The sequence below is a fragment of the Leptopilina heterotoma genome, unplaced genomic scaffold, assembly GCF_015476425.1.
Source record: "Leptopilina heterotoma isolate Lh14 unplaced genomic scaffold, ASM1547642v1 Lhet_260, whole genome shotgun sequence".
Classification (NCBI taxonomy): domain Eukaryota; kingdom Metazoa; phylum Arthropoda; class Insecta; order Hymenoptera; family Figitidae; genus Leptopilina; species Leptopilina heterotoma.
The window spans coordinates 137,467-152,942 of record NW_025110970.1 but is presented as its reverse complement, the minus strand read 5'-3'; the positions used below and the strand labels follow the sequence as shown (position 1 = coordinate 152,942).

Sequence of the window (15,476 nt, the reverse complement as noted above, 5' to 3'; positions counted from 1 at the left end):
AATTTTTTTTGTATTAAAATAATTTTTTTCGAATTCTATATGAAAAATAAGTAATTACGTGTTTTTTTATTTTTTTATTTGATCAAAATTATAAAAGTTATGATTTTTTTAAATTGAACATCTTCGGAAGCAAAGGATTTTTGAAACACTTTTAACTCCTTTATACCAAAAGATAAAAAATAATGTAATATATGAAAATAACTTGTCTTTTCTTGAATATTTCAAATATGTAATAAAAAATAACTTTAATAAAGCGAAAACATTAAATAAATTGAAATTTCGTCTAACATGTGACTTTTCTCAAAAGCGAAGTAATCGATTTTCGATTTTTTTCTTTCATTAGAACCACTTATAAATAAAGAAATTTTTCCCACTTATGCCAAAGTGGTGTTCTTTAGGGATCAAATTATATTTAAAATTATATCAGTCGTTGCACAGATTTTACAGAAGGAAATTAAGAAATTAACCACTAAACATTCGTTTTCTTTTGTTTTTAAAGGTTAAATTTTTAAAAAGTGTAAAAATCGAATAAAACTCTGTGCAACTACTGACATAATTTTAAATATAATTTGAACCCTAAAGAACACCACTTTGGCATAAGTTGGAAAAATTTCTATATTTATCAGTGGTTGTAATGGAAGAAAAAAATCGAAAATCAATTACTTCGCTTTCGAGAACAGTCACATTTTTGAAGAAATTTCAATTTATTTAATGTTTTCGCTTTATTAAAGTTATTTTTTATTACATATTTGAAATATTCAAGAAAAAACAAGTCATTTTCATATATTAAATTGTTTTTTATCTTTTGGTATAACGGAGTTAAAAGTGTTAGAAAAATCTTTTGCTTCTGAAGATGTTAAATTTTAAAAAATCATAACTTTTATAATTTTGATCAAATAAAAAAATAAAAAAACACGTATTTACTTATTTTTCATATAGAATTCGAAAAAAATTATTTTAATACAAAAAAAATTTTGAGTGAAAATCTGACGGAGAATGCCCCTTATATTTTTTAAAAATGATAAATATTCTTAGAATTTTTCTCAATGGAGCAACGAATAAAAACATTGCGCTTTTTGTAAATAGGAGGAGGAAATATTTAATTTTTAAAAAATAAAACATAATCCCAACCCCCCCAAAAAAATTGTTGCTTTTAGACAAATAAAAATAAGAAACAAACTCCTCCTATTTTCAAAATCAATTTTTCTATTTGTTGGTTAAGTTAAACAAAATGGAGAAAATACTTAATATATGAAAAATAAAACATTATAACCTCAACCCCCAAAGAAAAAATGGTTGCTTCACACCAATGAAAATAATAAACAAACTCCTCCTATTTTCAAAATCAATTTATCTATTTGTTGGTTAAGTTAAACAAAATGGAGAAAATACTTAATATTATATGAAAAATAAAACATATAACCTCAACCCCCAAAGAAAAAATGGTTGCTTCACACCAATCAAAATAATAAACAAACTCCTCCTATTTTCAAAATCAATTTTTCTATTTGTTGGTTACCAAGGCGGAAAAGTCGGACGAACGTCGGAGTTTACAACCGGCTGGGATCCGCGCCCGTACAGACCGCAAGTACCGACGGTCTATACCGATTCGGATCTGAAAAAGCAACCGGCGCGGTACAGATTATGCTCCGACTGTCGGAACCGTCTTCCCACTATTGTCAGTACTGGCTCGGTACTGGATTTCTTCCGCCGGCGGATCTTATTCTTCTGCGGCGTCGGAAGAATGACGGATATGTTGAGTCTGTACTGGCTCGGTACTGGGCCGGATCCGACTGCGGATGTCGTCATTTATTGTCACATTATAAATTAAATAATTATTACAAGTAATTGCATTATTTTAGAAAATAATTATTAATAATAAATGAATCTAATCAATATATTAAGTAATTATTTATTGAGACTTTTTTAAAAATTAAATAATTAAAAAAATTCGTTATTAATTAATATTATATATTATTAATTAACATTAATATTATTGAGAATTAATAATAAATTATTAATATTAATAATAATATTAATTAATAATATCTCAATAATAATTGAATAATTGTTTCTCAATATAATAATATTGAAGGTAATAATATTAATAATTTTAATTAATATCTTAATAATAATAAATTTATTGTTATTGATATATTATTAATTAATATTAATATTGATAATTTATTATTAATTCTCAATAATATTAATGTTAATTAATAATATCTTAATAATAATAAATTTATTATTATTGAGATGTTAATTAAAATTATTAATATTATTACGTTCAATATTATTATATTGAAAAACAATTATTCAATATAATATGTATTATATAATAATAAAAATATAACAAGTTTCTTTTTTAACGAAATAATGAAATAGTCCTAAATATACATTCAATAAAGTATTGAAAATATAGCGGTATCATTGACGCGTAGTAATTCTGCAAGTTTTATTTGAGCTAGTGACACTTGAGAGTATTTAAGATTTGAGAGTCCCATGCGAGCGTAGCATAGTGGTTAGCGTGCGAGATTTCGGTGCGTAAATATTCGGTTAGGCGTAGGTTCCGTACCCCCAAGCGTTAGGATTTTTCAAATGTCTATGTAATAAAAAATTGCGTTTAAGTGTATAAAAAAATAAAAAAAATGTGTAAAGTGAACTGTCAATGAATTGTCATCAGTATTTATCTTTTGCAATTAATTATTATTTTTTTATTGATATTTGTTGAAATTATCATTTGGATCCGATCCGGTTGTCAGTTGGTAGAATGCCAGCGCTCGGCTGGCTATTAAATGAAAAATCCACGGTCGGTAGAGTGCCAGGTCCCAGCCGGTTGAATTATACACGGAACGGCTTCTCCCGGCCGGTCAGCGGGCGGTAGAATGCCAGTTCCGAGCCGATTGAATTATACACGGAACGGCTTCTCCCGGCCGGTCAGCGGGCGGTAGAATGCCAGTTCCGAGCCGGTTGCCAGCGCGCTCCTGGCCTAGTCACTATTCGGTAGAATGCCCGTTCACATTCGGTTGGCAGGCGGTTCCGAGCCAGTACAGTTACACCGGCGTCAGTACGGGCTAGGATCCGCGCCGGTTGGAAATTTCCGCCTGGGTAAGTTAAACAAAATGGACAAAATACTTAATATTACAGTCAGGTCTCGCCAAGTGTCGTTTTCAGTAAGTGTCATGACTCACAAAGTGTCATCGTTCAAGACCCAACAAGTGTCACTTTTCCCACTTTTTTTTACCCTCTCCAATGCTAAAAATGGACTTCCCCAAACCGGTTTGCAACATAAACCAATGAAATGGCCACTTTTATTAAAGGGGCGTGGCTTAGGCCACTGACACTTACTGAGACAGACGGTCTCAAAAAATTCCCAGTGACGACACTTAGCGAGACCTGACTGTATATGAAAAATAAAATATATAACCTCAACCCCCAAAGAAAAAATGGTTGCTTCACGCCAATGAAAATAATAAACAAACTCCTCCTATTTTCAAAATCAATTTTTCTATTTGTTGATTAAGTTATACAAAATGAAGAAAAGAATAATATTTTTAAAATAAAACATATAATCCCAACCCCCTAAGAAAAAATGGATGTTTTAGACCAATCAAAATAATAATCAAACTCCTCCTACATAAAGAAAGAAAATTTTCTATTTGTCGCTTTAGTTAAACAAAATATGAAGCGAATATGTATATTAAATTTAAGCTCAACCCTTTACAAAAAATATACTTCTAGCTAATAAAAATAAGATTCAAACTCCTCCTACTTAAAATTAAAGTTTACTATGAACTATACAAAAATAGATTGAATCTCCTCCTACTTTTTCGGAAAGGGTTGTGGTTAAATTTCATATTTTTTTAAAGTTTAATATTTTCTCCATTTTGTTCTATTTGAACACACGAAGGAAAAATATCTTTCATTCAGAAGGAGGAGTTTAAGTTTTAATTTAATTGGTTTAAAACATCCATTTTTTCTTTTGGGGGTTGGAAAAATATGTTTTATTTTTTAAATATTAATTTTTTCTGCATTTTGCGTTTAACTTAATCAAAAAATAGAAAAATTGATTTTGAAAATAGGAGGAGTTTGGTTGTTATTTTGATTGGTTTAAATCATCTATTTTTTCTTAGGGGGTTGGGTTTATATGTTTTATTTTTTAAATATTAATTAGATTCTCCATTTTGTTTAACTCAACCAATAAATAAAACATTGCATTTTGAAAATAGGAGGAGTTTATTTTTATTGGCCAGAAGTTTTTTTTTCTTAATGGGTTAAGACTAAATGTAACTTTTTAAAAATTAAATATTCACTCCCTTTTTGTATTGTTGAACCAATCAATAAAAAATTTGTTTTCTTTAAGAAGGAGGAGTTTGAATCTTATTTTTATTAGCTAGAAGTATATTTTTTGTAAAGGGTTGAGCTTAAATTTAATATATTCGCTTCATATTTTGTTTAAGTAAAGCGACAAATAGAAAATTTTCTTTCTTTATGTAGGAGGAGTTTGATTATTATTTTGATTGGTCTAAAACATCCATTTTTTCTTAGGGGGTTGGGATTATATGTTTTATTTTAAAAATATTATTCTTTTCTTCATTTTGTATAACTTAATCAACAAATAGAAAAATTGATTTTGAAAATAGGAGGAGTTTGTTTATTATTTTGATTGGTCTAAAGCAACCATTTTTTCTTTGGGGGTTGAGGTTATATGTTTTATTTTTCATATAATATTAAGTATTTTGTACATTTTCTTTAACTTAACCAACAAATAGAAAAATTGATTTTGAAAATAGGAGGAGTTTGTTTATTATTTTGATTGGTGTGAAGCAACCATTTTTTCTTTGGGGGTTGAGGTTATATGTTTTATTTTTCATATAATATTAAGTATTTTCTCCATTTTGTTTAACTTAACCAACAAATAGATAAATTGATTTTGAAAATAAGAGGAGTTTGTTTATTATTTTCATTGGTGTGAAGCAACCATTTTTTCTTTGGGGGTTGAGGTTATAATGTTTTATTTTTCATATATTAAGTATTTTCTCCATTTTGGTTAACTTAACCAACAAATCGAAAAATTGATTTTGAAAATAGGAGGAGTTTGTTTCTTATTTTTATTTGTCTAAAAGCAACAATTTTTTTGGGGGGGTTGGGATTATGTTTTATTTTTTAAAAATTAAATATTTCCTCCTCCTATTTACAAAAAGCGCAATGTTTTTATTCCTTGCTCCATTGAGAAAAATTCTAAGAATATTTATCATTTTTAAAAAATATAATGTTTATTTTAACTTTTAAAGAGAAAAAGGATAGAGACTTTTGGCCAATAAAAATAATATTTAAATTCCTGCTTTTTCCTAAATGCAATTTTTCTATTCGGAACATGCCCTGGAAAAAAGGTGAGAATATTTAATTTTTAGAAAATATTGATGGTGACTATAATTAAAAAATTTAAACGGTAATTATTTTACAATTAGAAATAATAACCGTACACGGAGAAAAATGGTGCTGAGTTTCAAGTAAAAGTTCCTATGGAATAGTAATAATTCTACTTTTATATTAAAAATTACTATTCATAGTAAAATGTACTTCGCATGAAGTAAAAATTACTATTTCTGGTAGTAAAAATTACTAATAGTAATTATTACAGTAGTCACGTTTAAAAATTGCTTTAAGAATTTTAATTTTTACATCGTCATTGTAAATTTTATTAAATTTTGTATTACTTTTTACATTCGATATGTTAAGAATATTACTTGTAGAAATTCTAATAATTAATACTGCGGAAAATAAAGATTGCTTCTGCAAGAAGCAACTTTTACTATTGCAGAACAAACTTTTTACTCGTAAAAGTAGTAATCCGTACCACTACTGTTACACACCTATGTGTGTGATCACGTCACTACTGTCATGCGCAGCGACCGTAACCTGACGTCAAAGTGATCCAACATTTCTAGGTTACAAGAAGCACGTGTAGCACGGTTCAGTTTTTTGGACAATTTTGTTTATATCAGTGGTGCGATCATTAATTGCTATATGCATTTTAATTATTTATCAATTTCCAAAGTATGCAATTCATGTATAATCACTTTAAAATTAGTTAATTAATTTTTAATGAATTACTAATTAATTAATAAAAATATATAAATAAATAAAATCATTAACATTATAATCTAATAATTTAATAATTAAAATAAGTACCTAATTTTAAATTAATAATACTGTTTATTATTATTATTATTATTATAAATTTTTATATTTTAATTCAGTAACTTATCTAAATAAATATAATTTATGGTTCACTTTATCGAAAAGAGATATATACGGGTAACATGAAATTTTCTCCATAGCGATTGCGTAGCCGAGAGGCTTAGTATAAATGCGTGCGATTTTAGGTTGCGTTAGATATAAGTTAGGTAGGGTTCGAAACTGTATAGATGTTAAGATTTTCCGATATGTTAAGTTGTTAATTGTAAGTAAGAATGTGAAAAAAAAGTAAAACTTATGAATAATGAATAATAATACACATGCAGAGTGTTAATTACTTGAAAAAATATTTTTTGAACGCACTGATTATTTTATTTTAATTTATTAAAATAAAACGAGACAATATAGCTCTCTACACCAGCATTTTTTTTCGTCACGGCGTGGACAGACGCGCAGGCGCGCCGGCATTCGTTTCGCCCGTCGGTGTGAGGCGCGTCATTGTGTGGGTACGGATTACTACTTTTACGAGTAAAAATCTTTACCGAAATAGTAATAATTGCTTTGATTCGTAATAAAAGTTGCTTCGCTCAGAGTATTAATTGCTCGGGACATTTTAAATATTACTCGGCTTTTAATAAAATTTTGATTCCTTGAAGTAAATTATACTTTTTCAAAAAAGTAAAAATCGTTTGAATACGAAGCAAAAGTTACTATTTTTCGAGCAGTTTCAAAATTACTACTTAAAAGTAGTAATTTTTCATCGAAAATAGTATAATTATTACTATTTATTTTTCTCCGTGTAAGTTACTTTAATATAAAAGTAGCATTTCTCTGCCATCATTAAAAAAAGAACACCCTGTAGAATATTGCGTCAAACCAAACGCCGCGCGGGGATATCTGCCGTTAGGGACTTTTGATTGTTTCTAGTGTCTTTCTAATGCTGAAATAGAATAAGTTGTTGGTAAAGTAGATATTACTTTAATATCACTTTACCATTTGCATTTAATTAAATTACAAGTTTTATTGTTTAATTAGTCTTATTAATAGATGTAATTAATATTTTTACGTTTTTTTAACAATATACACTATTTTTTCCTTTATTTACACCGTTTTCATAAGTAATTATGAAAAATAACCTTGCTATAAAATCATAATGACATTTTTGCACATTTCAGTTAATTATTAATTATTCAAAGCTTTTTTTATAAAAATATTTGCATAATTTCATTCTCCAAATGTTCCTTTTCAATTTCCAATCGTTTTTTTCATCAAATTCTGTCTTTTAACAGAATTATAAAGCAATTTACCAAATGTCTCCCAAATGTATCCCAAATGTATACCCACGTGGGGAGACATTTGGTAAAACGATTTCGCAAGGGGATACATGTCAATTTTTCAGCAAATTTATATCGATAATTTCCAGGAAGCTAACACCGTTAAGTTTAAATCGGAGGACATTTAAAAGTTCAGGGAACTTATTATTGTGCTATCTGGGTAAACATGTATATATTTTATAACCGATAATTTAAAATAATAATAACTCACTCGGTATTAAAATGATTCTTGATTTCTGTAAGTTCAGTAAAAATGCAGTTAAGTTGAAATAGTCGATTAGTACGATTTTTAATAATAATTTTCATTTAATAAATTAATAATAACTATAATAAAAGGAAATGAATTTATCATTCCGTAATTAAATATTAAAGGTGAAAGAAATTGAAAAAATTTGAATTATGAATTGAAAAATTTGGCTTCCCAGTGGGAAATTTCCAACCGGCGCGGATCCTCGCCTGTACCGACGCCGGAGTAGTGGTACTGGCTGGGAACCGCCTGCCTACCGCCCGAGAACTGATATTCTACCAAAAGATGACTTGGCCAGGAGCTGGCTGGCCATCCGTCTCGGAACTGGCATTCTACCGCCCGGTAACCGGCCGCGAAGAGCCGTTCCGTGTATAATTCAACCGGCTGGGACCCGGCACTGTACCGACTGCGGATCTTTCATTTCCTAGCCAGATGTGCGCTGGCAATGCTGGCATTCTACCGACTGACAACTGGGTCGGATCCAAATGATAATTTCAACAAATATCAATGAAAAAATAATAATTAATTGCAAAAGATAAATACTGATAACAATTCATTGATAGTTCACTTTACACATTTTTTTATACACTTAACGGTATTTTTTTATATTCACATTTGAAAAATCCTAACGCTTGGGGGTACGAACCTACGCCTAACCGAATATTTACGCACCGAAATCACGCACGCTAACCACTATGCTACGCTCGCATGGAACTCTCAAATCTTAAATGCTTTCAAGTCTCACTAGCTGAAATAAAAATTGTAAAATTACTACGCGGCAATAGGCAATTTGGAAATACGAACTGATGTAATACCGGTATATTTTCAATACTTTACTGAATGTGTATTTATGAATATTTCAATATTTCGTTTAAAAAAAAATGTTATATTTTTATTATTATGTTTTTTAATATTTTATTAGGGGCCGTCCATAAATTACGTAACACGTTTTTAGTGAAATTTTGAACCCCCCCTCCCCCTATGTAACAAGTTATAACAAAATCGTTTTACACCCCCCCCTATCAATGTTACGTAATTTTTAAAAATATTTTTTTACTAACGTTTTTCGAAACAAATTTGTTTATTACTGTTATTTTTAGTATTTATATTGTACAAATAGCAATACAAAATTAAGTTAAATATAAAAAACATTTAGAGGAATAATTTTATTAATCATACTGAACAACCAAAAATATAACATTGATTTTTTAACAATAAAAATTGTATATTATTCCCAAGAATCGATTCGCGAAATGATTCGATTTTTACTTATTTTGAAGTGGCGGCAAGGGACAGCTTTTCAAAAATTTATCCATTATAAAGAGATTAAGTTCCTTATAAATATTACGTAACAATGATGATTGACCCCCCCTCCCATGTAACATATGATAACATTTTCTCGAACCCCCCCTCCCTCCTATACGTGTTACGTTTCAATCATCATTGTTACGTAATATTTATAAGGAACTTAATCTCTTTATAATGGATAAATTTTTGAAAAGCTGTCCCTTGCCGCCACTTCAAAATAAGTAAAAATCGAATCATTTCGCGAATCGATTCTTGGGAATAATATACAATTTTTATTGTTAAAAAATCAATGTTATATTTTTGGTTGTTCAGTATGATTAATAAAATTATTCCTCTAAATGTTTTTTATATTTAACTTAATTTTGTATTGCTATTTGTACAATATAAATACTAAAAATAACAGTAATAAACAAATTTGTTTCGAAAAACGTTAGTAAAAAAATATTTTTAAAAATTACGTAACATTGATAGGGGGGGGGGGTGTAAAACGATTTTGTTATAACTTGTTACATAGGGGGAGGGGGGGTTCAAAATTTTACTAAAAACGTGTTACGTAATTTATGGACGGCCCCTTACATAATATATCGAATAATATGAACATAACTTCACTGCAAAACAATTTATAACATATAAGTAATAGTATTAAATTGAATAAAATTTTAATGCACAACACATTTTTTTAATTATTTAATTTGCAGAAAAGTGTCAATAAATAATTACTTAATATATTGTTTAAATTAAAAAGAGATTATTAATTAATTAATAATAAATTAATTAATAATAATCTCTTTTTAGGGTTCCGTACACCTACGGTGTATCGGCGGAACCCTATTGGTGAGACTCTGTTGTCCGTAGCCAAATCGTGTCCCCCCCCTAGCAGCTAAACTATTTGACCTAGAGAGCTCAAATTTGGTACAGATATGTATTTTCACACGTAGATTACAGGAAAAATATAGAGAATGTGTTTGGAGATGATGGTCATAGCGTTGTCAAGGAAATAACAAGATTTTTGGCCAAAAATGCATAAAAAGTGACCATTCCCCCCCCCTTAACTTCTAAACTATTCAACATGGAGGGCTAAAATTTAACATACTGGTGTATTTTATCGTGAATATTACAGGAAAAATATAGAGAACTTGCTATGTATTAATGTCCATAGCGTTGTCAAGGAAAAACTGAAAAAAAATTTGAAATTTTTTTTTTCTAATTTCTACATTATTTGATCTAATTAACTAAAAATGGGTTTATTAGTCTATTTTTACAGTCTGATCACAAAAAATATATTTAAAAATCTAAAAAAAAAAAATTAAAAAAAATTTTTTTTTAGATTTTTTAACAAAAAAATTTTTTTTTACATTTTTTAAAAATTTTTTACAAAACTTTAAAAATAAAACAATAAAAACAGCAAAAAATTTTGTTCCTCTACTTATTATTGTTTACAATATTAGATATATACAATACTTTAATTTTTTTATTTATTTTTTTTATCAAATGATATTAATATATTTTTTTAATTGTTTATTTTAATTCTACCAATTACCGATAAATGTTGCAAGTATTGTTTTAATATTTGTGTACGGAACCCGCCATTGCAGTGCGAGTTCAACTCGCACTTGTCCAATTTTTTTTATATATTGTATTTAATATGTTATTTATTGCAGGCATTATAATATATTAATCACATTTTCTTTCAAGTTAAATATATTTTACTTCTTTCAAATTAATATATTATTTATTAAAAATTATTTATTTAATTGCACATTAATAAAGTTGGATTTTTATATATATAATGAAAAAATTAAGTTTCTTATATTCTTCCTTTGCATGAATACTATTAATTTATTTATTGATTAACTAATAATAATATTATAATAAATGCAATTAGTTATTGTAATAATTAATTATAATAATAAAATAAATTTATGATTATACTGATAATGTAAACTATAACAATAAATGACGAGATCCGCAGTCGGATCCGCCTCAGCACCGAGCCAGTACAGACCTAACATCCGTCATTCTTCCGACGCCCGTAGAAGAATGAAATCCGCAGGCGGAACAAATCCAGTACCGCGCCAGTACTGACGAAAGTAGAAAGGCGGATCCAAAAGTCGGAGCCTAATCTGTTCCGCGCCGGTTGCATTTTAGGATCCGAATCGGTACAGACCATCGGTGCTGGCGGTCCGTACGGGCGCGGATCCCAGGCGGTTGTATAATCCGACATTCGTCCGACTTTTCCTCCTGGGTTATACCATCTTTAAGAAACTTCCTGCATTATCATTAAAATAATGTATGAAGGGATAGTATACATCAAGGAACTCGGAGAATCTCGGTGTGCATGTAGCTCAGTGGTCAGAGCAGTCTACCGGCAATAGAAAGGTCGTGGGCTCGTATCCCACCATGCTACCGTTTTTTCTGAGTTCTTTGATAATTTTGAAATTATTAATTAATTTCGAAAATATTTTTCAGATTAAGCAGGTTTCTGTATTAGGGCAGCTGTGCTGTCGATACATATGAAACCCATGAGCTTATTAAGAGATTTATTTAAGAGATTTGTTTGTGAGATTGATTCGGAAAAATTGTTAACTACTTTCACCTTTATTAACTGTAATACTTGTTTAAAATATATATGCCAAAAATATAATTTGCCAAATTTTGTAAGTATGGTATTAAGAAACTTATAGAATCGTCGTTTGACTATTCATATCCTAATCTTATTCCTGTTTGGTGAGAGTTCCCAATATTTCTATTAATTAAATTTAAGAATAAAATTGTTTCTAAAATAATTAAATGTTAATATTTATCGAACTCACTTTTTCAATTTGCTTAGAAGTAGATCTAGTGTATAACTTGAATCCATTAAATGTTTTGTGATTTCTGCAGGTGTTGAACCTTCTGGATATTGCAAATTTGGTAATTTTGTTAACTTAAGATCTGTTCCTTGTTTTGGTTTTAATTGTGGTAATAACTCCTCTTCCTTCTGTTCAACAGACAGACATAGACCTCTTTTCCTTTTCCTACTTTCATCTACTCCTCTTATCCTTGATTTATCGTCAACATTTTCTAATTCCAGAACCGAAGAAATATACCTGTAAAAATGTATATTTCCAACCACATAATTTTATGTAAGAGAAATTCTAGTCGAAGTGACCTTGGTTAAAAATTTGATTTTCTGAGATCAGATTCAACCCGGCGAGCGGAAAGGTTGAGTGGGATCCACCCAGTGAAATTTTTCTTTTTCGATAATTTTAATGTGAAGTTATAATACAACAGTAGTTCTCAATTATTTTATCCATAAAGATTTACTCAAGGTATCGTCGAGAAAAATTTATCTAAATGTTACGGTCATTGTCGATTATTGGGCATTGTCGACAATACCCACAGTCACTGGACATTGTTGACAATGCCCGGGCAATGTCGACAATGCCCGGGTATTTTTAACAAAATTTAGTAAAATGTGACAGTGCCCGGACATAGTCAGTAATGCCCGGGCAATGTCGTCATTGCCCACTTACTTTTGGGCAATGTTATTTACGAATAAAAAAAGACGATTCAGTTATCCTGTCTTGCAGGTGCATCTTTTATACACTCAGAGAAAAAGTTTATTTCACTTAACCAAACTGTTTAATTAACCTATTTTATTTGTCACGATAAAACAATTTTGTTGATTTAAATAAAAATTTGGTTTATTTTAATAAATACGTAAAATTTGTTTGGTTATTGGAAAGAAATTTTTTATTTGAAGTTGTTTGTTTCATTTAACAAAATTTGTGTTTTGAATAGAGAATATTGTTTAGTTAAATACAGTTTGTTCGACACAACACACAAATTTGTTTGATTCAACCAAATCATTTTATTTGAGTCGAACAAAAATATTTGCTTGTCTTAAAAAGTACATGTGTGAATTTAAAAATGGCGATCTTACTTGTCTACAGTCCGCGTTCGCGTCAAATGTATTTGTTAAATCGGTAAATCAAAGAAAAAAAATTATAAGTGTCGGTTAAATAAATATTAAATACATTGTGTTCATTGACTTACTGCATATTTAATTTGTACCAGTGAGAAGAATATTTACAAAAACGATTTGTGAAGTTTTCAGTTTGTTGTTTCGAATAAACTTTTTTCTGAGTGCACGTATAAAAATCATAATTATAATATGTTTAATGTAATATTTCAAATGTTTTTTATAATTAAGTAATTTTGTTTATATGAAGAAATACATATATAATATTTTACTTAATTGTTATTTATTTTCCTCTAATAATGTTTGAGTTTCCTAATTTAATATTTTCTAGTATACATATTATTGGTTAATTTATAATTTATTATATGTATAATTTTAAAATATCAATAATTATATAATAAATTATAAATTAACCAATAATATGTACTAGAAAATATTAAATTAGGAAATTCAAATATTATTAGAGGAAAATAAATAACAAAATTAAGTAAACAAAAATATTTATTTAAATAAACCAAATACGTTTACTAAAGCTATTTATTTGAATCAAACAAATCTTTTCTCTTGAAATAAACAAATTTTTTAGTTATATTAAATAAAATTTTTTGGTTAAGTGTAATAACCATTTGGTTAATACAAATAAACGTATTGGAAGAAATTTTTTGGTTGAATCAAACAAACGTTTGGTTGACTGTATAGCAATGCATTTATTTGGTTGATTCAACCAAAATTTGGTTGTTTCGAACAAATTTTTTTCTGAGTGTACATTGTTAGAAATTTTTGTAGGATTTTTCAGAAACAAGCAACGGAAGTTTTATTTATTTAAATAATTATTTCTAAGTTTGTCTTAAAATTTTTTCTATTGCACTAGATTTTCAGTAAAAAAATTATTTAAACTTAAAAATATTGAATAATAATGCTAGTGTTTAAAAATTATTTATTTACGGTTTATAAATAAATTTGGTCAAAAAATAACTGATAAATAATATTAATAATATTTATTTCTTACTTTTTATACACAAAACTATTTATTTAATCAAATAATATTAATCATTCATTTATTAGTAATTAAATTTCATAAACATAATTCAATAAATAGTTTAAAACTGAAAATTTTATTACAGTTTAGTAATTTTCAGTTACTCTTTATACTTTTTAAAACTATTCCCAAATTTTCAGTTACATTTCATTAAATTTCCTTAACTAGTTACTGATTTTAGTTTGACTGAAGTTAGAATTCCGTTACTCATTAAGAATTTTTACTAAAAATGTAATGTAAATGTTAATTTTGTATACGTTATTGTGTGATTAGTTTTGTATATGTCATGACGTATGAAGCTATTATATAGAATTTTCGACATTGCCCAAGTTGGACTGGGCAATGTCGACATTGCTCGTAAAGTTAAATGATATGAATATTTTTAGATATTGACCGGGCAATGTCGACAATGCCCAATAATCGACAATGACCGTAACATATATATAAAGTTAACTTTCTTTTCTCATATGTAGTGTTCTCTCTGATAAAAATTTCGGATTAAATACGGACAGATTAGTACGGATTAGTCCGAAAATTGTACGAATAAGGTCCGAAAATGATCCGCGCTAGTCTGATATCAATCCGAACGAAAACCTGAATCCGAAAACACTCCGGAGTAATCCTGAATGTCTACAAATTCAGTCGGTAATTAGTCCGCAATAATCTGAATTTATTTGCCCGTGAAGAATACTTCTGAAATAAGTACGGAATTATCCGAAATCAATATGTAAAGAATACGGAATCGGTCCGCAACAATCCGAGTTTAATCTAGTTAAAAATACTTAATCCGCAAAATGTCTGGAGCCATCCGAATCATATTATATCCCTGGTAAAAATTTCGCATTAATCCGGATTAAATGCTGGTATATTAGTGTGGATTAGTCCGATAATTGTACGAAAATGATCCGCGTTAATCTAACATCAATCCGAGTGAAATTGTGAATCCTAAATTCGTCTGGAGTAATCTTAAATGTCTATGAATTATGTTCCTTAATTATTACGCAACAATCCGAAATTATGTCCGTCAAAAAACTCATCTAAAATAAATACGAAATAATCCGAAATCAATATGTGAAGAATACGAATTCAGTCCGCAATAATCCGAATTTAATCCAGTTAAAAGATTTAATCCGAAACAAGTATGGAACAATCCAAAATCTGTATGCAAAGAATCCGGTAAAAGTCAGCCTCAATCCGAATAATATCCGATCAAAAAAAACACCCCAGTCCGAAAATAAGTCTTATTATTATAAGAATTTGTAAATATATACAATCCACAGACAGTACAAAACAATCCATTTCAAAGACATAATCCAGAATGATTTTGGTATAATATTGCATTTGTATATTAAAAACAATTTGTATTAAATGCAGATAAATTCA

The 15,476-nt window shown here is 28.5% G+C and overlaps 1 protein-coding gene across 2 annotated transcripts in view; it reads right to left on the bottom strand.

Annotated features, from left to right (window-relative positions):
- The window catches only part of LOC122503421 (protein AAR2 homolog), a 105,903-nt gene that overhangs the window by 18,614 nt on the left and 71,813 nt on the right, over positions 1-15,476 (bottom strand). For both annotated transcript variants that reach the window (XM_043613954.1, XM_043613953.1), the window contains exon 5: positions 11,904-12,179. In XM_043613954.1, coding sequence (XP_043469889.1) covers positions 11,904-12,179 — 276 coding nt within the window. The remainder of the gene's footprint in view (positions 1-11,903; positions 12,180-15,476) is intronic.